This window comes from Anolis carolinensis, chromosome 2 (assembly GCF_035594765.1).
Source record: "Anolis carolinensis isolate JA03-04 chromosome 2, rAnoCar3.1.pri, whole genome shotgun sequence".
NCBI lineage: Eukaryota > Metazoa > Chordata > Lepidosauria > Squamata > Dactyloidae > Anolis > Anolis carolinensis.
This window is the reverse complement of record NC_085842.1, coordinates 17767189-17794707: the sequence shown is the minus strand read 5'-3', so window position 1 is coordinate 17794707 and position 27519 is coordinate 17767189. Positions and strand designations below refer to the sequence as shown.

Sequence of the window (27519 nt, the reverse complement as noted above, 5' to 3'; positions counted from 1 at the left end):
CCTTGGGGCCCTTGAAGGGGGAACAGCTTGCCCCCCCCGTTTGAATCACCGAATTCGGAGTGTTGACCTAAGGTGACTCACCATGGGGAGGGCAAGTGGTCCCAACTTGCTTATGCTGCGATGTTCATAGCCTCAAGCCAGAGGGAGAGTGGAAGGAGGGAGGGGGGGTCCAAGTCTTCCCATGCAGGGACGTGGGCTCCAAAACCTACCCTCAGAAGCTCCTCTCTAGACCTACTTCCCCTCCCGCCTCCACCAGAAGAGGAACTTCTGGAGACATTTGCTTACCCCCCACCTTACCAAACCCGACCCCCATCCCTTGCCTCACCTCATCCCCCGTTTTCCCCCTTGTTCTGAGTCTTGCACCGACCCAGAACCCCCAAATCGACCCTTCAAGGGAACCTCTGCTTCCCGGGATCCCACTCTCCCAGACTCACTCTCCCTTCCATTTCCCAGCCCTCTGTTTTCTCTCAGCCCCATCTCCCCTCCGTTTCCCAACCTCCTATTCCCTCTCCACCCCTCCCCAACCGAATCCCTCTAAGCCTTTTTCCCTTCCACCCCAAAGACTTCTTCCCCCTTGCAGCCCCCCTCCCTTAATCTCTCCCTCTCTTCCTCTCGCTCGTCCTTTTTGGCCAGAGGAACAGGGGGAAAGGAGGGGCCCTGGGGGGGATGAGGCAGGGGAAGGAGGAATTGACTGTTCAGAGACCATAAGACATCCATTGCCATCCTCTGTTTTATCTGAAGCCTGAATATTGGGTCAATAGTTCTCCAAAGAATTATTTTCCCCTCTCTCCCTCCTTTTCAAAGCAATCTGCTTCTGAATTTCGGAGTCACAGTTCAATCCCTTTTTTTCCCCCTCTTCTTTTCTGTCTGCTTTCAAAACTTTACCCAAAATCTCTAGAAACTCCCCAAAGATCCCAGAGGAACATAAAATTTTTAGACTGTAAATTTGCATTTTTGTTGGTTACAATTTGCAAGGGGGACCTTTGATCTGGCATTCTTTCCAAAGCATCAGGTCACACCTTGAAATTTGCTCAAACCAAAGGATCCTGTGTCCTCAAAGACTCCTTTCCCTTTTTCTTTTTTCTTCACCCAATCCCTTTGGGCAACCCTGCAAAACCCCTCCCCCTTTTTTTGAATCTCCCTCTCAACCCCCCCCTTTCTCTCTGGGGGATATTGTGTATCTTTGGAAAACCTTCCATCTTCAGAGACTGGCTGAGTCCTGCCTGGGGCTTCCCTGTTCTCTGAGTAGTATTCTTTGTTTGTTGTCTTGACTTTGGAGCTTCTGTCTGTCCTTTAAATGTGGGGAACCAAGTTTTGTTCCTCTTTCTCATGGTTTTCTTCCTTGAGCTATCCTTTCTGTTCCTCTCTCTCTCTCTCTCTCTCTCTTGTTTGCTATCTCTTGAATGACTGTGTATACAATGGGTTAGGGGTTTTACTAACACTCTCTCAGTATAAAAGGGACCGTTGGGAATTGTAGAATGGGGATCCTGGCACCCCACATGAAAGGCACCCCACTCCGACCTGGACTACCAGGACCATCATCCGCTCCTGTGGCTATAAAGGGACTCTGAGAAACCCAGCTCAGATAAGGCGAGAGCAACCAGTGGGGTGCCATCACGGTGATGAGGCCCCCACCCACAAGCTGGCTCCAACCCCTGGCAGGGGTCGTAAGGCTGACCCTGAGCAGAAGAACATCCCCTTCAACTGCAGGGAGGAAAGGGCGCCCCCACGAGACCAGGAGAAGGCTGGCAGGTAAGGGCGACCCCTCCTCACCTGAAGAAGAGGTGGCAGAGGCTAAAAGTGTGTCCCCATGGAGCCACGAACAGGACCCTCGCTGTTGGTCGCTGGGTCAGGCGCGAGTGGGGAGCCCAAACATGGCTGCGAGGGTGCCAGAGGAACCTTCAGTATTGAAAATGTCCCAGAAGGTATGAATGATTTATTTCCATTTTTTCCCTCCTTTATTCTCCCTTATAAAATTAACCCTCCACTCTTAGGGTCTTGGGGGAAGGGGAGTGGGGAGGGGACACGTGATCTCTTTTCTTTGCTGTCTTGAGGCATTCTCTATCCCTTGGACCTCCTCCCGGGTGGAGGTGCTGGACCTGGCTGTGGACACTAGGAGGCGCCTGGTGGAGATGGCATCACAACCTCCTCGAAGCCCTCCTGACCTCCTACATCGCTTGCAAGGTGCTGGAATCCATGCCAGGATCCATCAAGAGTGCTCCTGGACCAGAACCAGCCCCCACCAGCGGTGAGGAAGACAAAGATCTGTGGACAGCTGAGCTGGGAGACGACCTGAAGGTGTTGTTCCGGAAAACACCTCCTCAGGGCCCGCCGCCCGCGAACTGTCCTGACCCACACCCTCCCGAGGCCCGGAGAAAGACCAAAAGCCAGAGACCAAAGCACAAGACCCCCTCCAAGGACTCCTCCAAATTCCATCCTTCTAGCACCACGGGAACACCCCCATTTGGACCTACAAACATTTGACAGCTCGCCTTGACAGCTGTCAAATCGGCCCTCACTTCAACCCCCCCCGCTCGGAAGAACTAACACCACGATTCCACTGGGAGCTGTCCGGCGTGCTGAATCAGGAGCCGTGAGTTCTAATTTCCCCTCTATTTTTCTCTCTGTTCTTCCCCTATCTTTCCCACTGTGAGCTGTCCAGGGTCCTAACCCTAGAAAATGCTAACCCTAATTCTCATTTTTTCTCTGACTCTCCCTGCCAGTTCTAGCCCGGTGTTGTATGAATGGCTTTCTTCTAAAGTAAACTTCTGGCAACAGTTGGCCACAAAAGCCTTAAATGTCTCAGATTTTTGCCTGTCCAGTGGAGCCTCAGCCACAGACCTGTTTTCCACCTGTTTAATTGGCATTCCAGAACCTCTGGAAATTTTTAGAAATTATACCATGTTCCAAGACATCCCAAAGGATATGTCTTACAGAGATCTCTCTAACTGGGGAAGAGTCTCCATGGACAAGTTGCCTGGCATGGCTACCATCCGCCTTGCTCATGTTCCTCAAGCAAAAAATTGCTTTCAAATACCCACCTGCATCGGTGAGTGCCATCAGCTTCCCATTGACAACTCTCTAAATTGCACACATATAGAAAAACTGTCTCATTTGAATGCCCATTTGGTCCTGCCCCCAGGATGGTTTTTCCTGTGTGGACAGACAGCCTATGGTTATCTACCTGCCAATACCTCCATGGGGAATTGTGCATTGGGTAGGCTGTCTCTTTTTATGCCCTCCAAGAACGACTTAGAGTTGGCACACTCTTTGGGTCGGAAGGCAAGATCCATTCAGAACTTGGATCCGAATTGTGACCCCTCAGTAGTGCTAAAAGGTATCCCACAATTTGTGGCGGCTGCATTGTTCACTCCTGGAGTGGCCTCAGCCATGAATTATAGGGCCATAAAGCACCTGGCCTGCGCTCTGGTCAAAAACATCAATTATACCTCTCAAGCCTTGGCATCAGTGGCCAAGGAAATGCATGAGCTGCGGGAGGCTGTGTTAGATAACAGGGCAGCTATTGATTTCCTCCTATTGAAAAACCACTATGGCTGTGAGAGTGTAAGGCACATGTGCTGCTTTAATTTGACAGACCAGACTCCTATGATTCATAAATCCATCGAGGGTTTAAATGATTTGGCCTCAGGAATTAAGGAGACGACTGGATTCGACCTTAGTTTTTTGACCAACTGGCTCCCTTCTTTAGACTGGCTGAGGAAAGGTTTTCTCCTCTTTCTAGCTGTAATCCTTCTCCTTCTAATAATAAGCTGCTGCTGGTCGCATTTGCCCGCTCTGTTCCAAATTTGTCGCAAAAAGAACCATTCGAACCCCTCTCAGCAGATGGCCATGCTGCCGCTAAGAGGTTATAATGCTTATGCGGTAGGGCAGGGGCGAAGTGGGCTCCTCCCATCTTCGCCCCGCCCTTACCGAGTGGGGAATATGATGACCGTCACCCCAGCTTTCAAATTGATTTGAAAACGCAGCAGAAAGTTCCATAGATTACTCCCCAAAGGAACGAAGCGGGACCGCAGCAGACTATTATTAAAAGACTTTTTTCTTCATTTTCCCCTTCCCTGAACTATGTAACAAAATCCCCCAATAAAAGTAGCATTTATTTTAACAATAACACTCTCTATCTGGTTATTTTGTATCTCCCTCTGACTCCTTCCTTTGCATGCAGTTTCTCTCCCTCCCGTCCCTTTAAACTCCGGCTGAGGTTTCTCCGCCATAGATTAACATGGCGGACGATGTAAATTGGCTCATATCTCTATCAAAATTACCCCTAGAACGCTCCTCTTTTAGACCTAACCCTTTCTAAGGCTCCTGACTCGAAGACAACCAGCAGAACCGGAATCGGTCCAGTTTTCGGCACCTCAACAGCTGACTGTCAAACGGGACCGACAGCTCCTTTCAAGCCAAGCTGTTGCTTTATCCCGGGTTTTCCTCTCCCCGCGACTCGCGGAATGGTTTTTAAGAGACCCCTAGCCCCTTTCTGTGTACTGGGGATGGGGGATCGCTCTCTCGCGGGGGAGACATAGTTCTCCAAGGACCCTCACCCTCTACAGCTGCCAGGGGGTGACGGACGGGTGCACTCCACGTTTCATGCATACTTTTGTGATTTTATGAAGAAGAAGAACACTCTTCCCCAGACCTACCCTTGGACTTATGGAATCCTATACTTCCAAAGACTACAACCCACATGTGCCCCTTCCCATGCCATCTCTATGAATTCCTTATGAACTCTTTCTCCTCATGTATTTGTGAATTTTCATATTCTATATGACTCACTGTTGTATGAATTTTATCAAATGTTTCCTATTACTTATATCGATTGTTTATATCATTCATGATTCCCCTTTATGCAATGTCACCCACCTTTATGGATTCTCCTTTATTTTCTTGAAAGCTGCCTATCTGCCTATATGTATTTATACTCTTTGGGATCCCCGGAAAATATGTGTTTTTTCCCAGCTGGGTTTATATTCCGACTTTATTTTTAATTTTCATTTTATCCCATATAATTGTCAAATCATGAAATCAAATGGGAAATATTATGACCCCAACATGAACTCTAGCTCTATGACTCAGACCTCCCTTCCCAAAAACAAAAGGATAATCTGCCACAGTTTAATCCAATCTCATTCCGATCGCATGGACAATATAGGGTGTAGAGTCACCAAATTCCTAAAGGTGACTCGCCCCCAAGGCAAACATTGTCATATCCCAGGCCAGGACGCCGCTGGAAGGCACCCTGTGGGGCCGTCAATGGCGGCTCATCACCACCCATCACCACTTCCAGTCTGACACCCCAAGGCATATCTAAAATCTGTGAACGTGACAGGACCCCGGACACCCTTGATGGGTGCCATTAATTCCTTTAGAAATCGGCTGGGCCAGAATTAATCCGATGTTTCCTGTCCGGTCACCTCATTGTTTCTATAGCTCCCGCCTCCTCCTCTCTGATTGGCCCGAGGGGGGACAAAAAACGGCTCCCCATTGGGCCAGCAGGGCAAGGCGGGAAACGAAAGCCCGCCTCGTTCCAACTCTCAGCCTATCCGCGATCAGATGGGCAGGGAAGCGGGGCGGGAGATTCAAAGGGCTGTCAGACCGAAACATTGTATAAATATGGCTTTATTTGAAACATATGTTACGCTAGTAGATTGAATGATCGCTATTAGCGTCCTTTTCAGCTGAATTGCTCAATAAAAACTCCTTGGCGGATTTTCCTTCAACTTGGCGGACCTTCTTCATTTCAGGCTTCAGGTTGTATTGCGGCTTATATTCTTCTTTTGGCTTCGCCAAGGTCCGTTCCCTCAGGACCGGATCGGCTCTCTCCTTAAGGGGCCCGATCCCCCAAAGTGCGGTCGACAACACTACCAAAGGGTTGCCTATGCCTCCTGCCCATTAGCAGAGGTAAATCATTTTCTGTCTGAACGATCATCTCAAACACCGTAAGACAGACACAAGCTGTTTACAATGTCACAAGCTGCATTCAGACAACGAACTCTCAATCTAACAAGCCAATGCATCAATGAGCCTCATGCAGTCATTCCGCTCATCCCTTTGCACAAGGGGGAAGGTAACGGTGCTCTATGCAGTCATGCCAATGGCCACATGACCTTGGAGGTGTCTACAGACAACGCCGGCTCTTCGACTTAGAAACGGAGATGAGCACCAACCCCCAGAGTCAGACACGACTGGACAATAAATGATGTTCCTTTTATTGAACACGAAAAATAACAAAGTGATTGAGGGCGTCTATGGCCCTGCCCAGGGAAGGCTATTGTTTTATGAAATGAATATGACATAGCCCATTAAGAGGGATGGCCTGGCGATTCCAGACCCCAGAGAAACAAAACTTCATATATTAACACAATCATGCAAAAATGACAGAGAATGGGTTTTGGCTGTAGAAATGCTGATTCCTTCCGATGTGGGTGGTCCCATTCATCAAAGGCGCAGGTGGTGAAATTGGTTCTTTCCGAGGGGCGGGGAGAGGTGATTTTCCCCGCCTGAATAGAAGTATTGTGTTGCAATGTCCAGGTAAAGTCCAACAATATAGATGAAACTGGGAACTTGATGAGGAAGTTCCCAGCTTAGTTTCTTTTCCCCAGGCTATGCAATTGTGTGGGATGCAAGACATTTTTGGGTTCAGGAACAAGGTTTCCCCCAAATGGAAGGAATGGGGATTCTCAGGAGCACAAAACATTAGGTTAACACAACATATAGGCAAAATGGGAACACATAGGAAAACACATTGAGCATTTGGGGCAAATTATATACAGAAGAGGCATAGTTTTCCAAAGTACCTTTAACAAGCCAGGCTTCCCAGAGGAAAAAGGGGAAGGAAGGCAGGCAGAGTGGAAGAAAAGGAGGAAAGGGGGAAAAATTAAGGAAGGAAGAAAAAGGGTGGGGTGGGTTTCTTTTAATGTTCAGTGGGGTTGTGAAGCAATGGTTTGAATGGGAAAGAATACATCTAACTAACTATCCTATGAATATGGAATTTTTCTTCCATGACTATATCTGTGCCATTGTGTTTAGTCCTTCGGTTCCAGGGCTTTTGGGAGATGCTCTTTTCTCCTCCTTCCAGTGTAACGCTGGGCAAGGAAGGGTTAAGGGGAGGGAGTCTGGTTCCCAGAGAGGCAGGAAGGAAGTGGGCCTCCTTAGACCCGCCTTTCATGTCCCTCTAGGAACCAAACTCCCTCCCCTTAACCCTTCCTCGCCCGGCTGCGTGAGGGTGGTTTGTCCCTTTGGCCTCTCCTTCCTCCTCCTCCGCGTCCTCCTTCCTCTCCTTTTAGAGAGTCCTATTCCCAGACCTTCTCCAAAGGGCCAAAAGACCTGGAAGGAGGGACGAAGTTGGCCCAGGCCTGCACTCACCTGGGATTGGGGGGCATCACAACAGACTGTGAGGCTGCCACTCCTCCATCAGGTGAGTCTTTCAGAGGAGAGAGGCAGGCAGGCAGAGGGCCAATGGCTTTCCCCTCCCAACACACTCACCTGTCTGCTGTGTCCCTTCCCCCCCCCATAAGTTTTTAAATAATTCCGTGTTTCTGTTTGTTATCTGTATTTCCAAATATTTTATCTTAGTTGTTATATTGATTTTTGTCTCTTGTTTCGAAGTCTCTTGGTTCTTATTTACAAGAAAGGCTATGGATCATGTAGCATCAGCTGAAGGAATCATGGGGGGATCGTGTGGATAGGGATTGAATGGGAGTTCAATGGAAGGCCAGGTGAGGCCAGGTGGGTCTGGAGGCTGGAGAAGCAGAGGCCCAAGAGGAAGGAGGGTCCAGCATTACCTGGCTCTGGAATAAAGAAAGGACTTGTTTTTTAACTCTCCAAGAAAAAGCCTCCCAAACGTCTGTCTAATTCTGCCTTTCTTTCAAAGATGAAATGTGATTATTGGCTGAGAATTTTGGAGTAGAGCCTGTTCAGGGATTTCATCCCTTGAAAAAAGAGGAAGGAAAAGCATCTTCGATACGGTTTGGTTCTTCATCAGAGTGGTTCCAACATGGAGAAACCCAACTCACCTGGACCTGAAGCAGGCAGGGTCACTGGGAGCAGTGGGGAATACTGGGAGAGAACTACGCAGATGTTCCTGAATGCCCACATACAGCACCAGCGCTTCAGGCAGTCCTCCTACCGAGAGGGCGAGGGACCCAGAGAGGTTTGCAGCCGCCTCCACGATCTCTGCCGCCAGTGGCTGAAGCCAGAGCAACACACCAAGGCGGAGATGCTGGACCTGGTGATCCTGGAGCAGTTCCTGAGCCTCCTGCCCCCAGAGATGGGGAGCTGGGTCCGAGAGTGTGGGGCAGAGACCTCTTCCCAGGCGGTGGCCCTGGCGGAAGGCTTCCTCCTGAGTCAGGCAGAGGACAAGAGGCAGAAAGAACAGGTGAGAGCATTTCCTCTTGGTTTCACTAATCTTGGGACTGATGGATAGATTAAAGGTACATCCTGCCATTCTTCCAAGATGGGACTGATGTCGGGGAGGAGCCAAATCCAGCCCCCTCTACCTCTTTTCCCACCTGCTCTGCTCCTCCTACCGTCACCTCCATATCTACTGTACGCTCGGTTGTTGGTCTACTCAAATTTGTTGACCCCAGATATTACAATAATAATAATAATAATAATAATAATAATAATAATAATAATAATAATAATAATTTTATTCTTATATCCCGCCCCATCTCCCCGGAGGGACTCGGGGCAGCTTACATGGGGCCATGCCCAGACACGACAGCACAAATCAGATAAAACATTAAACCGAGCAGTAAAATTTCAACATGATTAAAAACAGTCATAAAAGTCAATATGACAGGAGGGGGGTATGGCCTTTGTTAGGTTGCCATCTCAGAGTTATTCTTTTTAAAAAGCCCATGCAGTTTCTGCACATAGAACTGTGATATTTTTGAACTTTCTCCATAATACTTCTGGAATATTCTGCACTTTTCCAGACCCAAAATAACTGCACAGAAGTCCAGTCTAATGTCCCTGCATCAGAGAAATCTCCATCAAACACCACTCAGAGTCTCAGGCAGAAGAAGCTGAAGCAGGAAGGAGATGGGGCTGCAGCCTTGGAGGGTAAGAAGGAACTCTTTTGGGAGTTTTGGTGTTTTATGCCAGTGTAAATTCCCCTTTGTATGTGCTTTCCGGGCCTTCTCGGTGGTGGCTCCTCGGCTGTGGAACACCCTCCCCAGCAACATACGGCAGATACCAACTCTCCTAGGCTTCAGGAAAGCCTTAAAGACATGGCTGTGCACACAAGCTTTTAATGAATAAGAACATGGACTTTACATGACCTGTACGAAGACTTGAGGATTCTGGATGAATGGATTTTAATCTTGGACATTCTTAAAATTTTATATAATGTGATTTTATTTTGTAATGGTACCTGTTTTATATGAACTGTTGTTTTGTAGATTGTTTTATATGAATTGTTGTTTTTACGTTGTTTTTAGGCATTGAATTTTTGCCTATTTACTGTAAGCCGCTTTGAGTCTCCTCGGAGAGAAAGGCGGGGTAAAAGTGATGTAAATAAATAAATAAATAAATAAAATATGGCCATGTCCCAGTATTCTCTCCTGATGTTTCACCCACATCTATGGCAGGCATCCTCAGAGGTTGTGAGGTACAATACCTCACAACCTCTGAGGATGCCTGCCATAGATTTGGGCGACAACACCTTACATTTTACATATTCTTGGACTGTTGAATGCTCCTGTGTTCTAAGGGGTCACTGTAAACCGGTCTTTCAAATATGGAGGGAAGATATGGTTGGAGTATATATATATCAGGAGGATTTGGAGGGTAAGGAAGGATAACCAAACTGATGAACTTATATGAGTAAATCTGGTAACTTATATAGGAAAGTACGGTAACTGCCACCAACGTGAGGTAATGTCTTTTAAAGTAGGTGATAAAACAGTCAATGTAATGGCTTTCCCTCAGGCTCTGAGTGAGGCAGGGAGACTGATCTTTATGAACAACAAAATTCAAGTTTATTTGTACATAAGCGAGTGGTTCCAATATATATATGTTCAGGATCTTAAGTTACAGTGCAGTCTTGTTTGACTGAATATTTCTTAAACAACTTCTTTCAGAATGTAATAGATTAAACTCCCGGTCAGCTTATATTCTCAGCCTTTCCCCTGAATGACCATAAGCTGCCGTCTGCTTGTGACCAAGCCTCTATTTCCTAACTACCTAAAACTGTCCAAGAGCAGCGTCTCTTTTGCTCCTAACTTCCTTAGAAGTCTAACAGCCACTCTTTTTTCAAAAGGCACAGGCTTTTAACTGCCAACTAAGCCACGCCCCCTTCTCCTCCAGAGAGAGGTTACGTTGCCATGGCAACCCGCTGAACACAGCTGGCTTCCATGTGAGACCTGTCTTCATCAATACATAACTCCCCTTTTTTCCTTTAAATAAACAAATAAAATCTTATCAATAATTCCCATTAACTCATAACATCCTTACAGTCACTTACTCTGAGACATATTTACGTGACTAGCTTTCAACACTTTGCTTTCTCTTCCAGGGGCTGGAATGATGTTGTTGCCAAATCCTCAGTCGTTTCCTCCCCTTTGTGATGGAGTGGAACTGAATCAGGTAAGCAGAAGGATTCCTGGGAGAGGAGGACTGGAGCTGCCTGGGTGTCATTGATTCCAGGCTTAATAATCAAATATCTCTTGAAACAGACAAGATTGAATGGGAGTTTCTTAACAGTGAAATACTGAAGGCACAAGGAGGAAAAAATAAGAGGAATCTAAAGAAACCAAAATAAATGTCAAAAGAACTCTCAACTAAACTAAGATTTAAAAGGAACATGTAGAAGAAATGGAAAAGGGGGGAAATCACCAAAGAATTCAAACAACTAACCAGCATAAGTAGGGAAAATGTTTGACAAGCTAAAGCAGAAAATGAGCTCAGGCTTGTCAGAGAGATTAAAAACAATAAAACATGGTTTTCGGTTGTGTCAGTAGAAGAAGGAAAAATGAGGAAGTGATAGGGTCTCTACCTGGAGAAGGTGGTGAAATGCTAACAGGGGAGAGGGAAAAGGTAGAACGTTGCCTTAGTCTTCTGCCAAAAGGAAATCAATATTCTGCATGAACAAGATGGAGCAAATGAAGTAAAAGGGGAAATGCAACACAAAACAGGTAAAGAAGTAGTCCAGGAACACCTGATCACTCTAACAACAACAACAACAACAACAAAAAGAAAAACACTTTATTTATATTCCGCCCTGTCTCCCGAAGGGACTCAGGGCAGCTCACAGTAGACAAACACGGCAAACATTGAATGCCGTTTGGAGACAGGACAGAACAGAACAAGACAGACAGAAGGAGGTATGTAGTCCTGAAGTCCAGTTTTTTAGTGCCTTCGAGGTTGAGGTTGCGCTCAGATTCAGTCACGGAGTGCTTTTGCCATCAGGACCTCCTCCTTCCACCTTCCTCTCGGTCACTGCATTTCTAGTCTTGTTATTCATGGTGTCATAAAATACCTCCCCCACAATTTGAGGTACCTAACTTCTCTACTTACAGCTTATAAGCTATTTTTGAACTGCTTAGGTAAACAGTGAGCTGGGCTTGATGGTGGAGTGCTCACCCCAACCTGGTCAGCTTTCAGTTGGGAGATCTTATTACTGTTGCTGATTTGCCAGCTGAGCTACAACCCAGTCCTAAATGAATTCAAGTCTCCAGGGCTGCATGAACTACAATGTAATGAACTATATAAAACACAATAATGGTTCAAAACATAAGTAGTACACAATATGTATATTAGAGCATCATATATATATTACATTCACAGAATCAATGCTTAGTCCTATGGTATATAATGCAAAAGTATCAAACTCAGTATTATAAATCAAATAAAATGATATAAGTCTCTGCAGTCCTCAAAGGATTAAATTGGCTTAAAGGCAAACCGACTCAGAGTCTCTGCAGTTCTGGAGGGATTCCTCAGGACTCCACAGATTTTGGATTAATAGTAAAGCCAAGAAGACAGAGTCAATGCTGATGTAGATCCTGAGTAGGTGGTAATATATCCGTTCACGCCGTTTACAACTGGTTCCCGAGTTTTATCCCAGATTTGGTAACCCTTCTTCTGGTAAGCGGCAAATGTTTTATTATTACTTTATTGATGGCTCTGCATCAGGTATTCTTAACGGAAATAAAAATAAAAGGAAATTTGTCCAATGTTGTGCTCTTTATAAGATGTAAATCATAAATTATATAGACCTTGTGAAAATAGACATGTCAAAGCACCCCAAGGTATGCGATATTCTAGGTTACAAACAAGGAATTATCTTTTTCCTAGATATAGTAGTAAACATATCTACTCACATGTTTGCAGTATCAATATGCTGCTGTGGATTTTGTGATGCGAGCAGCCATTCATGGTCCCCTAGTGGCTTAAATACCTGATTACAGGAAGCAGGTGAGGTCCAATTTGTCATTTAGACCATGAGGGGTAATGGTCGTCAGTTTGTGAATCCAGAAGGCTTCCCTTCTGAGGAGACTAGTTTTGATGTCTGTGTAGCTAGTAGTATAAACCTTCTCTAGAGCAAGAAATTTAAAACAGTTATATGGGTGAGATTTTTGTTGGAAATGAGTGTATAGGGTGGAGTCTAAACTTTCTCTTTTAATTTTTGATCGATGCTCTTGTATTCTGATTTTCAGGGGTTTGGTGGTCATACCTATATATAATAAATCATAAGGGCATCAAATTACATAGATTACGTTTTCTGATGAACAAGTCATGTAGTTTTTCAAATTGATGTTGATGTGCAGTGATGGATGTTGGAATTGCTTAATATTGGACGTGAAACCACAAACATCACAATGTCCACACTTAAAATTCCCTGTGATAATATTCCTGGGTTCTAAATTAGATATTTAGAAATCAGAATGAATGAGAATATCTTTTAAATTTTTAGACCTTCTGTGTGCTATAATAGGTGCATCTTTGCACCCTGGTATCTCCTGTACAAGATGCCAATGCTTATTAATAATTCTGCAGATATGTGGGGTCTGTGAGGTAGGTGTTAGTGGACAGATAATCCTGTTTAGTTGCTGTTTGGGTTTGTATTTCAATAAGGTGCTCCTATCAATCTGTTGGGACTTCTGAAAAACCTGTTTCAGTATCTTAGCTGGATAGCCTCTCGCTTTAAGCTTGTTGTTAAGGGAATGGGCTGCTGCAAAATAATGATCTGGTTTGCTATTGTTCTTCTTAATTCTAAGTAGTTGGGAATATGGCAAATTGAATTTAAGTGAGTAATGACGGAAGCTATTAAAGTAAAGAATGGAGTTTTTGTCAGTAGGTTTGGAGTAATTAGTAACATATAAGCCCCTTTCATCTTGGTGTATCTCTACGAAGCTTTAGTTTATATGGCACGGAGGCCACAGCCTTTTCCCTTTGAAACAGCCAACAGAAATGTAAATACTTTAAAGATTTTCTTATAATTATTTTTATTCATAGCCCTTATGTAAGAAGGATTTTTTTTCTTTTTCCACCAGGACACAATCGCCTATGAGGATGTGGCTATCCATTTCTCCCCGGAGGAGTGGGTGACTCTGAATCCTGATCAGAAAGTCTTACACTTGCAGATCATGGAGGAAATTCAAGGGATTGTGGAGTCTCTTGGTAAGGCTCCCTCATTAATGGGGTTTCCATTTCAAAATGTAGTATCCCAATCAGCAACTCTAAATCATTACAATCTCAGAGAGTTCTCAAGGCAGGGCTTATGTTAGAAATAGATGACATAAGAGTAATATTGACTTGGTGTCTGAGCAACAGCACTCTTAGCACCAGTTCGAACTCCAGTGGGATGACATGGCTATACATCTTTTTATCAATGTAGTATTCGACTTAGCTTTTCGTCCCAACCAGGACCTCCCAACCAAGTCTGAATGCTAAGCTCTCTTTCTACGCTGCCTCTCCCAGCACACAAACAGCCCCTAGCCTCAGTCATTCGCAAGATGATGTCTTGTAATATAATGCGGTCTATGTTCTGTGCATGCAAATGATTGGGACTTGGGGTTTTTTTGTGCACTGAGAGAGGCATATGACAGTAATCAAACTCTATGCCCCTATCTTTCTAATAGTACGTTTGCTACTATATCTGGCTGAATCCCGCAGACCTTCCTTTTTTTCTGTCTTCTCTGCTTTCATCATTGTTCTCTTTTTGTCAAAGACAGAACGCCACAAGATAAAAGATAACAAAGTTTATTGGAGTTACAGAACCAAAAATGCCCGTAAAAGACAAGGGCTAGGCAAACACTGGCCTTAAAAGTAAAAAGAGACAAGAAAAACGTTCAAAAGATAAACCGGATTAAACCGGAGTTTAATCCGGGTTAAATCAAAACAGCTTGCTTCAGCCTGGGAATAAACAAACAGAAGCTGGTGAACAAAAAGTTCAAAGGAATGCAACTAATTGGCAGCAGATGCTTCTCTGCTGCCAAGAGCTATGTTTGAGTAACTTAGAGGTTACTCCTCCACACAGCAGGCAAATTCCCGATACAAACACAGCAGACGAGGGCAGAAGCAGTCAGCGAAGTCCCAATCCGTTCCGAAGGTCGTAAGGCCGATGCAGACGTTTGTAGTTCACCAGTTCCAACGATAGACACAGGTAGGAGAATCCGAGGCCGTAGTCAGTCAGTCCGTAAGTCCAGAGTAAGCAGATGGCGTCCGTCAAGAAGACGACGGAAGGTCAAAGCTATTAAGATTAAGCAGAGGTTGCACAACAAAACCCCACACAATTCCTCCCGCCGTCTGAGCCCAATGTCCAGGATAACTTACGTAGTCAGCAAACGAATCACACCCGTCTTCAGGAAAACTTCCCACACAGATCCCAAGCGTTCGTCCAGATTACCTTGCCCAACGCAATTTGCTATTGCTCCCAAACCCCATTTTATGCCAGTTACAAGTCCTCATCGCTATCAGCTGTTCTCCTTAGCCCGGGCGTTTCCTCATCACTTTCCTCATCAGAACTGGAACACCTTTGACTACGCCCCACAGCATCCCCAGCTGTGGATCCCGTCCCATCCCTCCAGCTTGTCCACGGGTCTAATCCTGAAGGTCCCCAATCGCCTTCCATACTATCATTGCCAGTGGCACCCAAATCCTCCCTTACACGAGTCCATTCCATGTCATCCTCTTCCGAGCTAACCATCTCTTCCTCCATTCTCTCAGTAAACCCCTCAAAAGAATCCTCGTCAGATGGTTCTGCAAAGATATCTCGCAGCCGCTTCCTTTCTCGCTCCTCGAGAGTATCTGACTCTCAAGGAGTCTTACGCCCACGTCTCCCAGTAGTAGAGCCATGAGGCTCAACCATAACACTTTTTCTTTTCTTTTTTAAAAAATTATTTGTATTTATTATTTGGTGCAAACAGTCTAATATACAATCAAACAATATACAATCAAAAATAATTAAATCTGTCTAGATCTGTATTCAAATGACAACTTGCGCAAAATAAGTGTAACATTCTTTACTGTTCACTCTAATTCAAAACATTTTCAAAGCAACATCCACCTGCTACTTCTCCCCCCTCCCTATCATATGCAGAAATCCTATTTTAAAAAAAAGAGATTCATTGCAAGGCAGGGAATATATCTTCATGATCAAGAGAATTTCAGGATATGTCTAACTAAACACATCATGACATCACATTAGTAAAAAAAAAAAAAAAGAACCCATAAGAATGAGAACAGGCAATAAAATATTTTCTGTGCTTTGAGCTTTTTGACAATTTTACATACACCAGCTATAAAAGCCCAATTTGCATGGGAGTTGTTGAATAATATCTAGAGACTCAAATCAGGTAAAACCTAAAGAACAACAAACACAAACTGAGAGATATTTAAAGTCATAATCAAATGTTTCATTAACATTATTCCAACATATTTAACCTTTTCAGGAATCACTTATTTCTAATTTTGTAACATTCCAGCTTGTCCAAATAGCATTACATATTTCTTTTTCTTTAGATTTTTTTTTCTTTTTCCTTTTCTTTCTCCCCACCTTCCCTTCCCTTCTTTTCCTTGACAACCACACATAATACCTTTTCTGAATACAAACTTTATAATAATAATAATAAATTTTATTTTTATATCCCACCCCATCTCCCCGAAGTGACTCGGGATGGCTCACAACAGGGACAAGCCCAAAACAACAACACAACATATTTGACAAAAACTTAAAACATTCCAACGATACACAAAATAATATAATGGACAATACATTAACATCCAAGCAGATAAAATCAGAGTAATTAAAAGCAAACCAGCGGGGACAGGTTTCATAAAGTGCTGTATCATGGAAATAAGTAACAGTGATAAAGTGCCATACGCTTTTAAAACATTCACATCTCAAAGGTTCTGCCATAATACATATACAAAAGAAAATAAAGTCACATCAAATAGTTCCAAAGGATTTTTCATCATGACATTCTTCAGAAAGAAGTTAAATAATGTGATGAAAATTTAGATTTTATAATAGTCAATCTTGAAACCTCCACGTTGAAATAGTCTTTCCTTCTAAGAACCTTTTGAAGGGCTCCCGGTCTTTCCTAAACTCCGCAGGGTCTTTTGACTGGAGATATCCTGTCACAATGTCCATCTCAGCCACCGCTGCCACTTTCACAATCCATTCCTCTATTTCTGGTGTTTCCTCCAATTTCCAGGCTGGTGCATAAACGATTCTTGCAGTAGTTGTCATCAAGGTGAAGAGTTTATTGTGTGACTTCAGCAGTGATCTGCCTGTTATTCCTAGTAGGAATGTTTCTGGGTTCATAAGTATTTTTAGGTTGAATATTTTTTCAGTGGTTTTATGGATCTCAGTCCAAAAGTTTTTTGCCTTCTTGCAAGACCACCACATATGGAAAAATGATCCCGTTGCTTGTTTACATTTCCAACAAGTGATTTTTAATTGTGGCTGCATTTTGTCTAGTTTAATAGGTGTCATATAGGACTGGTAAAACATTTTGTAGAAATTTTCCAGAAGGGAATAGCTTCTGAAAATTTTTATTTTTACTTTCCATAGGTATTCCCATTCGTCTAAGCTGATCGAGTTGCCAAAGAGCTTAGATAGTTGTTTATTTCTTGTCAAGATCTGTCTTTTCTTCTTCAAATCCTGTCTGCACATCTTTTTGATATTGTTGGTGTATTTGTGCACATTCAAACAAGTTCATGTTATAGCCCTGCTTGTTTATTTCTATCATTGTTTTCAGTTGGAGATTACCTTGTGTTTTCTTGAGTATTTCTGCATATGTTGCCCATTTTTTCTTCCAAAAACTGTAAGAGTCCCATTCACTAGTTGATGGTAAAAGTGTAACAATCTCTGCAGCAATACGGAATTAGTTATAGGATCTTCTGAGCTGGAGCAGAAAAATCCAACTTTAACTGACATGGGAAGAGAGAAGTGGGGTTTGGGGGACAGAAATAAAAAGGAGGGACTGATTGTGAAATGGATGGTCGCAATGTAACATTTTATCTAGAGAAAAAGGCAAGCATTTGAATGTGAAGGGAAAAGGCATCCATTCCCTCAGAGAGAAGGAGACAGAATTTAAAAAACGGTCTGGGCTGAGCAACAGGTAGCATCATATATTGTTCATCTCTCTCTCTTAGAGGGTTTAGGCAGTCAAACAGTGTCAATCATTACTGAACAAAGGGTGAAGAAATGACAGCATTTATATCTTCTTTTCTTCCATGTCTATGTTGTTTTAAGCTTGATTTCAATCCACTTCTTATACCACTTCCTTAGAGTCCTTATCATTCATGCTTAGGAATGATTGCTTCCGTCCTTCTTCACAGCAGGTAACTGGAAGAAGAGTAATGCATGCACCGAACACAGGAAGCATTTCGGACACAGTGGGGGCCTTCCTAGACACCAACAAACCCATAGAGAAGATGGAGGTTCTATCAGAGAAAAGCCCTACAAATGCAATGGATGTGGGCAGTGTTTTACCCAAAATATGGCACTTGTACTTCATAAGACACTCCATGCTGGGAAAGGCCAACTTATATGGAAAGTATCAGCAAAATGTGTTGTTGATTCCAAATTGCCACAACTGAGCCAAATCTTTGAAGGAAGTGAGAATTTTATAAGTCAGGAGTGTGGGAAATCTTTTATCCAGAGTTCACAATTGATGAGGCACAAAAAACTTCACTCAAGAAATAAAGAGTTCAATTGCCAGGAGTGTGGGAAATGTTTCGCTTGCAATTCACACTTGCTGAGGCACAAAAGACTGCACACAGGAGAGAAGCCATACCAATGCCAGGAGTGTGGGAAATATTTTACTCGCAGTTCAAACTTAGTGAGGCACAAAACAATCCACACAGGAGAGAAGCCATACCGATGCCAGGAGTGTGGCAAATGTTTCGCTCGCACTTCACACTTGGTGACGCACAAAAGACTCCACACAGGAGAGAAGCCATACCAATGCCAGGAGTGTGGGAAATGTTTTGCTCGCAGTTCACAATTGGTGAGCCACAAAAAACAACACACAGGAGAGAAACCATACCAGTGTCAGGAGTGTGGGAAACGTTTTGCTGACAGTTCAAAATTGGTGAGCCACAAAAAACACCACACAGGAGAGAAGCCACACCAATGCCAGGAGTGTGGAAAAAGTTTTCCTGATAGTTCAAACTTGATGAGCCACAAAAGACTCCACACAGGAGAGAAGCCATACCAATGCCATGAGTGTGGGAAATGTTTTGCTCACAGTTCAACCTTGGTGAGGCACAAAAGACACCACACAGGAGAGAAGCCTTACCAATGCCAGGAATGTGGGAAAAAATTTGCTGACAGTTCAACCTTGGTGAGCCACAAAAGACTTCACACGGGAGAGAATCCTTGCCAATGCCAGGAATGTGGGAAATATTTTGCTAACAGTTCATCTTTGGTGAGCCACAAAAGACTCCACACAGGAGAGAAGCCTTACCAATGCCAGGAGTGTGGGAAATGTTTTGCTCAAAGTTCACCCTTGGTGAAGCACAAAAGACTCCACACAGGAGAGAAGCCCTACCAGTGCCAGGAGTGTGGGAAGTGTTTTGCTGACAGTTCAGACTTGGTGAAGCACAAAAGACTCCACACAGGAGAGAAGCCCTACCAATGCCAGGAGTGTGGGAAGTGTTTTGCTGACAGTTCATCCTTGGTGAAGCACAAAAGACTCCACACGGGAGAGAAGCCTTACCAATGCCAGGAATGTGGGAAGTGTTTTGCTTACAGTTCATCCTTGGTGAGCCACAAAAAACGTCACTTGGTGAAGCACAAAAGTCTTCACAAAGGACACAAGCCATAGAAAGCCAGGGGTTTGGAAAATGTTTTGCTTTTTCCACATGCTTGGTGTACCACAAAAAATTACACACAGGAACAAAAGCGTAAAAGTGCCAGAAGTATGGGAAATGTTTTACTCAGACTTCATCCCTTAACTTCTTTTAACAGGAGAGAAGCCTTACCAATGCCAGGAGTGTGGGAAATGTTTTCCTGACAGTTCAACCTTGGTGAGCCACAAAAGACTCCACACAGGAGAGAAGCCTTACCCATGCCAGGAGTGTGGGAAATGTAATTGAGTTATGGTGTTGCAATGTGAGCTGGAGATTGCATCATGCTGTCTGCTGTCCACTATGCGAGTGTGTATAGAGTTAACTGTGTATTGCATCAGACAGCAGGGGTGGTTATAAATAGCTTGCTGTGTTATCTGTTCTTCCCTCTGCCCTCTGCTCTCTGCCTATTTGCACTCTGTATGTATATGTCGTCTTGAGAGTTATCCGTTTGTCAGTAAATCTTTTGTAGAAAGCCAAACAGGCTTCAGCCTATTTATTGGTGCCAGTGATTCTTCGTTGATCTTCTGCTGCATGTGTGTTTATCCAAACCGCGCGCTCTGACAGTGGTTATGGGCCCAGAAGGATCAGCAGACCTGTGCTAGTGTCCAACTTTAACTGAAATGGGAAGAGAGAAGTGGGGTTTGGGGGAGAGAAATAAAAAGGAGGGACTGATTGTGAAATGGGTGGTCGCAATGTAACATTTTATCTAGAGAAAAAGGCAAGCATTTGAATCTGAAGGGAAAGGGTCTCAATTCCCTCAGAGAGAAGGAGACAGAATTTAAAAAACGGGCTGGGCTGAGCAACAGGTAGCATCTGTATCATGTGTTACTCATCTCTATCTTAGAGGGTCATCGTTACTAAGCAAAGGGTGAAGAAATGACAGCATTTATATCATCTTTTCCTTTTTAAGAATCATTTCAATCCACTCTTTTCCCGCTTCCTTAGAGCCCTTATCACTCATGCTGAGGAATGATTGTTTCTGTCCTTCTTCTTCACAGCAGATATCTGGAAGAAGAACAATGTATGCACTGAACACAGGAAGCATTTTGGACACAGTGGGTGCTTTCCTAGAAACCAACAAACCCATAGAGAAGATGGAGGTTCTATCAGAGAAAGGCCCTACAAATGCAATGGATGTGGGCAGTGTTTTACTCAAAATATGGCACTTGTACTTCATAAGACACTCCATGCTGGGAAAGACCAACTTAAATGGAAAGTATCAGCAAAATGTGTTGTTGATTCCAAATTGCCACATCTGAGCCAAGAAGAAATTTTTGAAGGAAGTGAGGATTTCACAAGCCAGGAGTGTGGGAAATCTTTTATCCAGAGTTCACACTTGGTGAAACATGAGAGATTTCACACAGAACAGGAACCACACAGATGCCAGGAGTGTGGGAAATGTTTTACTCGCAGTTCAAACCTAGTGAGGCACAAAACAATCCACACAGGAGAGAAGCCATACCAATGCCAAGATTGTGGAAAATGTTTTGCTCGCACTTCACACTTGGTGGCGCACAAAAGACTCCACACAGGAGAGAAGTCATTCCAATGCCAGGAGTGTGGAAAATGTTTTGCTCGCAGTTCAAACTTGGTGAACCACAAAAGACTCCACACAGGAGAGAAGCCATACCAATGCCAGGAGTGTGGGAAATGTTTTCCCTATAGTTCAAACTTGATGAGCCACAAAAGACACCACACAGGAGAGAAGCCATACCAATGCCAGGAGTGTGGGAAATGTTTTGCTCACAGTTCAACCTTGGTGAAGCACAAAAGACACCACACAGGAGAGAAGCCTTACCAATGCCAGGAGTGTGGGAAAAATTTTGCTGACAGTTCAACTTTGGTGAGCCACAAAAGACTTCACACAGGAGAGAAGCTTTGCCACTGCCAGGAATGTGGGAAATATTTTGCTCGCAGTTCATCTTTGGTGAAGCACAAAAGGCTCCACACAGGAGAGAAGCCTTACCAATGCCAGGAGTGTGGGAAATGTTTTGCTGACAGTTCACACTTGGTGAAGCACAAAAGACTCCACACAGGAGAGAAGCCTTACCAATGCCAGGAGTGTGGGAAGTGTTTTGCTGACAATTCAAACTTGGTGAAGCACAAAAGTCTTCACAAAGGACACAAGCCATAGAAATGCCAGGGGTTTGGAAAATGTTTTGCTTTTTCCACACGCTTGGAGTACCACAAAAAACTACACACAGGAACAAAAGCGTAAAAGTGCCAGAAGTATAGGAAATGTTTTACTCCCTTAACAAGTACTAGAGAATTTACACAAACTGAAAACATACAAGTGCCAGGCATGTGGGATATTTTTTGTTTGGGGTTCATATCTTTTGAACTATCACAAACTTCATACAGAAGAGACATTATCTGGAGAGCTCGGACAAAATTAATAAAATGTGTTGCAACAGGGAAATGGCAGATGAACACGTGTTATTCCCTTGGTTTCCAGTAACACTTGGCTTGACTTTGGACTCATTTCTTAGATAATTCTCTTATTCGTTTCAAACTCAGGTTTTTAGCTGTTTGTTTTTACTTGGAACTGTTTTGGAGAAGTCTTTTGCATCTCTGGAAACGCATATCATCTGATCTCAAACAGGACCGTTTGAGAAGTTCTGCCTAAGATTTGGTAGATTACCATTTCTTGTTATTTGAATGCCTAAGTTGAGGTCCTGTTTTCTGGAGCAGCAGAAAACAAACTCCTTATGACACTTGTTCAGAGGGTTACATACGATGGTCATGCTGGCCATTGAGCCATTAGCAAATGTCATTAGTGAGGAGATAACCATCAAAGGATATAAGGCGGGTAAAGAGGAAATCAAAATCAATCTTTATGTGGATGATGCCATGTTAATTTTAAGCGAGGTGAAGGACTCCCTAAGGTCAGTTGTCAAAACAATTAAGGATTTTGGGGAAATTTTGGGGCTCACACTTAACTTTGGGAAATCAGAAATTCTCCATGAGAATCTAACATGGAAACAACTAATAACCACCCAAAACCGTATAGGTGTGAAATTGGAGAAAAAGAAGCTAATATATCTAAGAGTAAAATTTTCAAAAAATTTAAACAACATTATTCAAATGAACTTCAATCACTTATGGAAAAACACAAGCAAATAACTTAACACCTGGGAGAAGAAATTTCAGGATATCACTACAAGACAAATATTTATAAGATGAAGTTCCTACCCAAATTTCTCTACTTATTTCAAACTCTGCCGATAAATATCCCCACCCAATTATTCAGGAAGTGGGACAGCTCCATCAAAAAATGGGTAATGGGAGGAAATAAAAATAGAATCTCTAACTTTATATTTTATGGCACCCAAGAAATGGGTGGGTGGGGAGCCCCCTTGCTGGAGTTGTACTTTGAGGCAATTTCAATTTGCTAGATTAATAGATAGGGAATTGGAAGGGACCAAAAAATTGGTGAAATTAGAGAAAGAACTAAATGACTGGAAGAAGGGGTCAACTAATTGATGTATATTGAAGTACAAACTGAACCTGTAACTTAATGACAAATCTACACTGGCATAGGGAAGCATCTACACTGATTCATAGAGTGCCAAGGTTTGTACTGTAATGTATTGTTATCTGTATGATTTTCAGAAATAAAACAATTAAAAATACGATTGTCATGTCACTTATTTTAAAAAATAAGCCATATGTAATTCCATTGGGCTGCTGCGAGCTTTTCAGGCTGTATGGCCATGTTCCATGCTCCTGACGTTTCACCCACATCTGTGGTAGGCATCCTCAGAGGTTGCGAGGTACATTGGAAATGAGGCTAGTGAGGTTTATCTATCTGTGGAAGGTCCAGGGTGGGAAAAAGAGCTCTAGTCTGCTGGAGGAAGTGTGAATGTTGCAATTAATCACCTGATTAGCATTTAATGGCCTTGCAGCTTCAAAGCTGATTCCTGCCTGGGGGAATCCTTGGTCCTGATTGCTTTATGTTTGGAATTCCCGTGTTTTCAGGGTGTTGTACTTTCTTTGCTGCTTAGAGTTTTTAATACTGATAGCCAGATTTTGTTCATTTTAATGGTTTCCTCCTTTCTATTGAAATTGTCCACATGCTTGTGGATTTCAATGGTTTCTATGTGTCGTCTGACATGGTGGTTGTAAGAGTGGTCCAGCATTTCTGTGTTCTCAAATAATATACTGTGTCCAGGTTGGTTCATCAAGTGCTCTGCTATGGCTGACTACTCTGGTTGAGTCAGTCTGTTGTGCCTTTCGTGTTCCTTGATTTGTGCCTGGGCAATGCTGCTGCATTTGGTGGTCCCTCTGTAGACTTGTCCACAGCTGCATGGTATATGGTAGACTCCTGCAGAGGAAAGTGGATCCCTCTTGTCCTTCGTTGAATGTAGCATTTGTTGGATTTTCTTAGTGGGTCTGTAGATAGTTTGTAGGTTGTGTTTCTTCATCAGCTTCCCTATGCCATCAGTGATTCCTTTGGTGTCTGGTAAGAACACCTTTCCTCTGGGTGGATCTTTGTCTTGACCCTCGTGGCTTGTTCTTGGCCTCCGTCCGCTGCACACACCTAGGAAGTGTGGAAACGATCTTAGAAAATATTTCAGTGCTTTTCCTCATAGCAGGTTACTATTGTTGCTGGGTGTATTGTGTGGACCTGCATGTTTTCAAAGTCATTTCTGTGTTTCACAGTGTGCAGGAACCAGTATTGCTATTTTCCATCCCCAACCAGTTAAATGGATTGAGGAGCAAAGGCATAAGTTGTATGTCAAGTGTGCCATCAAAACCTCAAGCATACCAAATGTACTTTGAACTCTATTTTTGTTTTACTTATCGTTCTAACAAGGTGGATGTAAATCTACATCTAACTGAGTTACAGTCAGTTGTACTGGGGACTGGCTGGGTATAGCTACTTACTCCACTACATTTGCCTCTCCTTTTAATAGTTGTGTGCAAGACTGAAATGTGAAAATCCGTGCCATCCTTCTAATGTTGACCCCATTTTAGGAGGCAACCCCTGGCAGTGAGACCAGGGAGGTGCCTGTTGGCAGAAACCCAGGCAAGAGATGCACCTGAGCTGCCCATTTTAAGTGAGTCCCTGCTATGGCGAGCAAACAGATTAGACCCAATTGAAATTAGCCAGCAAGCAAGGAGAGAAGGTGATTTTCAGCCAAGGATGATTTTATTATCTGCAGATAAGATGCTAACTAGTGATTCATTCACAAAGTAGATAGCATACAGAATACAGTTTCACAGCCCTTTTTATACACAAACTGGCAGGCTGCAGCCAAGCCTCTACATCTGACCAGTCACAGAGAGGGGCTAGGCTCACTGGCCAGTGGGCTGGGACAAACGATGATTAAGCCACGATAAGTGAGGTTCGTTTTATTGAACAGGAAAAATAACAAAGTGATTGAGGGCGTCTATGGCCCTGCCCAGGGAAGGCTAATGTTTTATGAAATGAATATGACATAGCCCATTAAGAGGGATGGCCTGGCGATTCCAGACCCCAGAGAAATAGAACATCCTATATTAACACAATCATGCAAAAATGACAAGAGGATGGGTTTTGGCTGTAGAAATGCTGATTCCTTCCGATGCGAGTGGTCCCGTTCATCAAAGGCGCAGGTGGTGAAACTGGTTCTTCCCCAGAGGGCAGGGAGAGGTGATTGCCCTGCCCGGGTAAGTTACTGTGTTGCAATGTCCAGATGAAGTGCAAGAGATGGGTGAGGTTGGAAATTGATGAGGAAATTCTCAGCTTGGTTTCTTTTCCCCAGGCTATGCAATTGTGTGAGCTCCTGGTGGCCCAGTGCGTTAAAGCACTAAGCTGCTGAACTTGCAAACCGAAAGGTGCCAGGTTCAAATCCTGGGAGCAGAATGAGCACCCGCTGTTAGCCCCAGCTCCTGCCAACCTAGCTATTCAAAAACATGCAAATGTGAGTAGATCAATAGGTATCGCTCCGGCAGGAAGGTAACAGCACTCCATGCAGTCATGCCAAAGGCCACATGACCTTGGAGGTGTCTATGGACAACACCGCTCTTTGGCTTAGAAATGGAGATGAACACCAACCCCCAGAGTCGGTCACGACTGGACTTAACGTCAGGGGAAAACCTTTACCCTTTACCTATGCAATTGTGTGGGAGGCAAGACATCTTTGGGTTCAGGAATAAGGTTTCCCTCAAAGAGAAGGAATGGGGATCTCAGGAGCATAAAACATTAGGTTAACACAACATATAGGCAAAATGGGAACACACAGGAAAACACATGGCGTGTTCAGGGCAACTTATATACAAGAGAGACATAGTTTTCCAAAGGACCTTTAACAAGCCAGGCTTCCCAGAGGAAAAAGGGGAAGGAAGGCAGGTGGAGTGGAAGAAAAGGAAGAAAGGGAAAAAAGTGAGGAAGGAAGAAAAAGGGAAAGGAAGGAAAAGAGTTAAGAAGGAAGAAAAAAAAGGGGGGGGTTCCTTTAATGCTCAGTGGGGTTGGGGAGCAATGGTTTGACAGGGAAAGAATACATCTAACTAACTATCCTATGAATATGGAATTTTTCTTCCATGACTATATCTGTGTCCTCATCTTGAGTCCTTTGGTTCCAGGGCTTTTGGGAGATGCTCTTTCCCCTCCTTATAGAGTAACGCTGGGCAAGGAAGGGTTAAGGGGAGGGAGTTTGGTTCCCAGAGAGGCAGGAAGGAAGTGGGCCTCCTTAGACCAAGATTTCCTGACTGTCTAGGAACCAAACTCCCTCCCCTTAACCCTTCCTTCTCCGGCTGGGAGAGAGAGTTTGTCCCTTTGGCCTCTCCTCCTTCTCCTTCCTCTCCTTCTGGTGAGTCTTACTTATTCCCAGACTTTCTCCAAAGGGCCAAAGAGGGACTGAAGCCCACAACACCTGGAGGGAGGGACGAAGTTGGCCCAGGCCTGCATCCACATGGGGTTGGGGGTCATCACATTCTCCATCAGGGGAGTCTTTCAGAGGAGAGAGGCAGGCAGGCAGAGGGCCAATGGCTTTCCCCTCCCAAACCACTAACTTGCTTGCTGTGTCCTCTTTCCCCCCATTAGTTTTTTTTAATAATTCCGTGTTTCTGTTTGCCATCTGCAGTTCTAAATATTTTATCTTAGTTGTTATGTTGATTTTTGTCCCTTGTTTCAAAGTCTCTTGGTTCTTATTTACAAGAAAAGCTATGGATCGTGTAGCATCAGCTGAAGGAATCATGGGGGTATCGTGTGGGTTGGGACTGGATGGGAGTTCAATGGGAGGCCAGGTGAGGCCGGGTGGGTCTGGAGGCTGGAGAAGCAGAGGCCCAAGGGAAAGAAGGTCCTAGCATTACCTGAAATAAATAAAGGGCTTGTTTTATTTACTCTCCAAGAAAAAGCCCCCCAAAGCCTTCTGTCTAATTGTGACTTTCTTTCACAGAGGAAATGTGATTGTTGGCTGAGAATTTTGAAGTAGAGCCTGTTCAGGGATTTCTTTCCCTTGAAAGAAGAGGGAGGAAAAGCATCTTGGATACGGTTTGGTTCTTCATCAGGGTGGTTCCAACATGGAGAGACCCAACTCACCTGGACCTGAAGCAGGCAGGGTCCCTGGGACCAGTGGGGAATTCTGGGAAAGAACTACGCAGATGTTCCTGAATGAGCACATACAGCACCAGCTCTTCAGGCAGTCCTCCTACCAAGAGGGCGAGGGACCCAGAGAGGTTTGCAGCCGTCTCCACGATCTCTGCCGCCAGTGGCTGAAGCCAGAGCAACACACCAAGGCTGAGATGCTGGACCTGGTGATCCTGGAGCAGTTCCTGAGCCTCCTGCCCCCAGAGATGGGGAGCTGGGTCCGAGAGTGTGGGGCAGAGACCTCTTCCCAGGCGGTGGCCCTGGCGGAAGGCTTCCTCCTGAGTCGGGCAGAGGACAAGAGGCAGGAAGAACAGGTGAGAGCATTTCCCCTTGGTTTCACTAACCTTGGGACTGGTAGATAGATTAAACGTACATCCTACCTTTCTTCCAAGATGGGTCCGATGTGGGGGAGAAGCCAAAGTAAGCTCCCTCTGCCTCTTTCCCCACCTGCTCTGCCCCTTATGCTGTCACCTCCATATCCACTATAAGCTTGGTTGTTGCATTGTTGACCCCCAGATATTACAATGAAAATGATGGGACGGTTGACATGGGCTTTGATAGGTTGCAATCTAACTACTTCTGGAATACTCTGTGCTCTTCCAGACCCAAAATAACTGCACAGA

General features: G+C 44.2%; 2 protein-coding genes, 1 long non-coding RNA gene and 1 pseudogene across 5 annotated transcripts in view; 3 read left to right on the top strand and 1 right to left on the bottom strand.

The window, feature by feature from the left end:
* Positions 1 to 19801, top strand: part of LOC103277561 (zinc finger protein 883-like) — a 41780-nt gene extending 21979 nt beyond the window's left edge. Inside the window, exons 1-5 of one of the 3 annotated variants that reach the window (XM_062973372.1) lie at positions 7443 to 8392; positions 8955 to 9081; positions 10535 to 10605; positions 13515 to 13641; positions 17809 to 19801. In XM_062973372.1, coding sequence (XP_062829442.1) covers positions 8012 to 8392; positions 8955 to 9081; positions 10535 to 10605; positions 13515 to 13641; positions 17809 to 19298 — 2196 coding nt within the window. In that variant the 5' untranslated portion in view covers positions 7443 to 8011 and the 3' untranslated portion in view covers positions 19299 to 19801. Of the gene's footprint in view, positions 1 to 7442; positions 8393 to 8954; positions 9082 to 10534; positions 10606 to 13514; positions 13642 to 17808 lie in introns of those variants that run through there. The other 2 variants (XM_062973373.1, XM_062973374.1) reach the window with 2 other exon arrangements.
* LOC103281203 (gastrula zinc finger protein XlCGF17.1-like) lies at positions 7217 to 22955 on the top strand. The gene is made up of 2 exons (XM_062973509.1): positions 7217 to 7432; positions 20322 to 22955. The coding sequence occupies exon 2, from the start codon at positions 20483 to 20485 to the stop codon at positions 21455 to 21457; it is 975 nt and encodes a 324-aa protein (XP_062829579.1). The 5' UTR covers positions 7217 to 7432; positions 20322 to 20482; the 3' UTR covers positions 21458 to 22955.
* LOC134297044 (uncharacterized) lies at positions 14208 to 15977 on the bottom strand. The gene is made up of 2 exons (XR_010003781.1): positions 14797 to 15977; positions 14208 to 14713 (listed from the first exon to the last, which is right to left on the bottom strand). It is a non-coding gene; the product is annotated as an uncharacterized LOC134297044 (long non-coding RNA).
* A 3051-nt stretch (positions 22956 to 26006) lies between the features above and the next one.
* The window catches only part of LOC107982300 (zinc finger protein 91-like), a 43201-nt pseudogene continuing 41688 nt past the window's right edge, over positions 26007 to 27519 (top strand).

Excerpts from the sequence above, each read along its gene's own strand:
- LOC103281203 (XM_062973509.1), top strand. The coding sequence starts at position 20,483 with ATGGCACTTGTACTTCATAAGACACTCCATGCTGGGAAAGACCAACTT.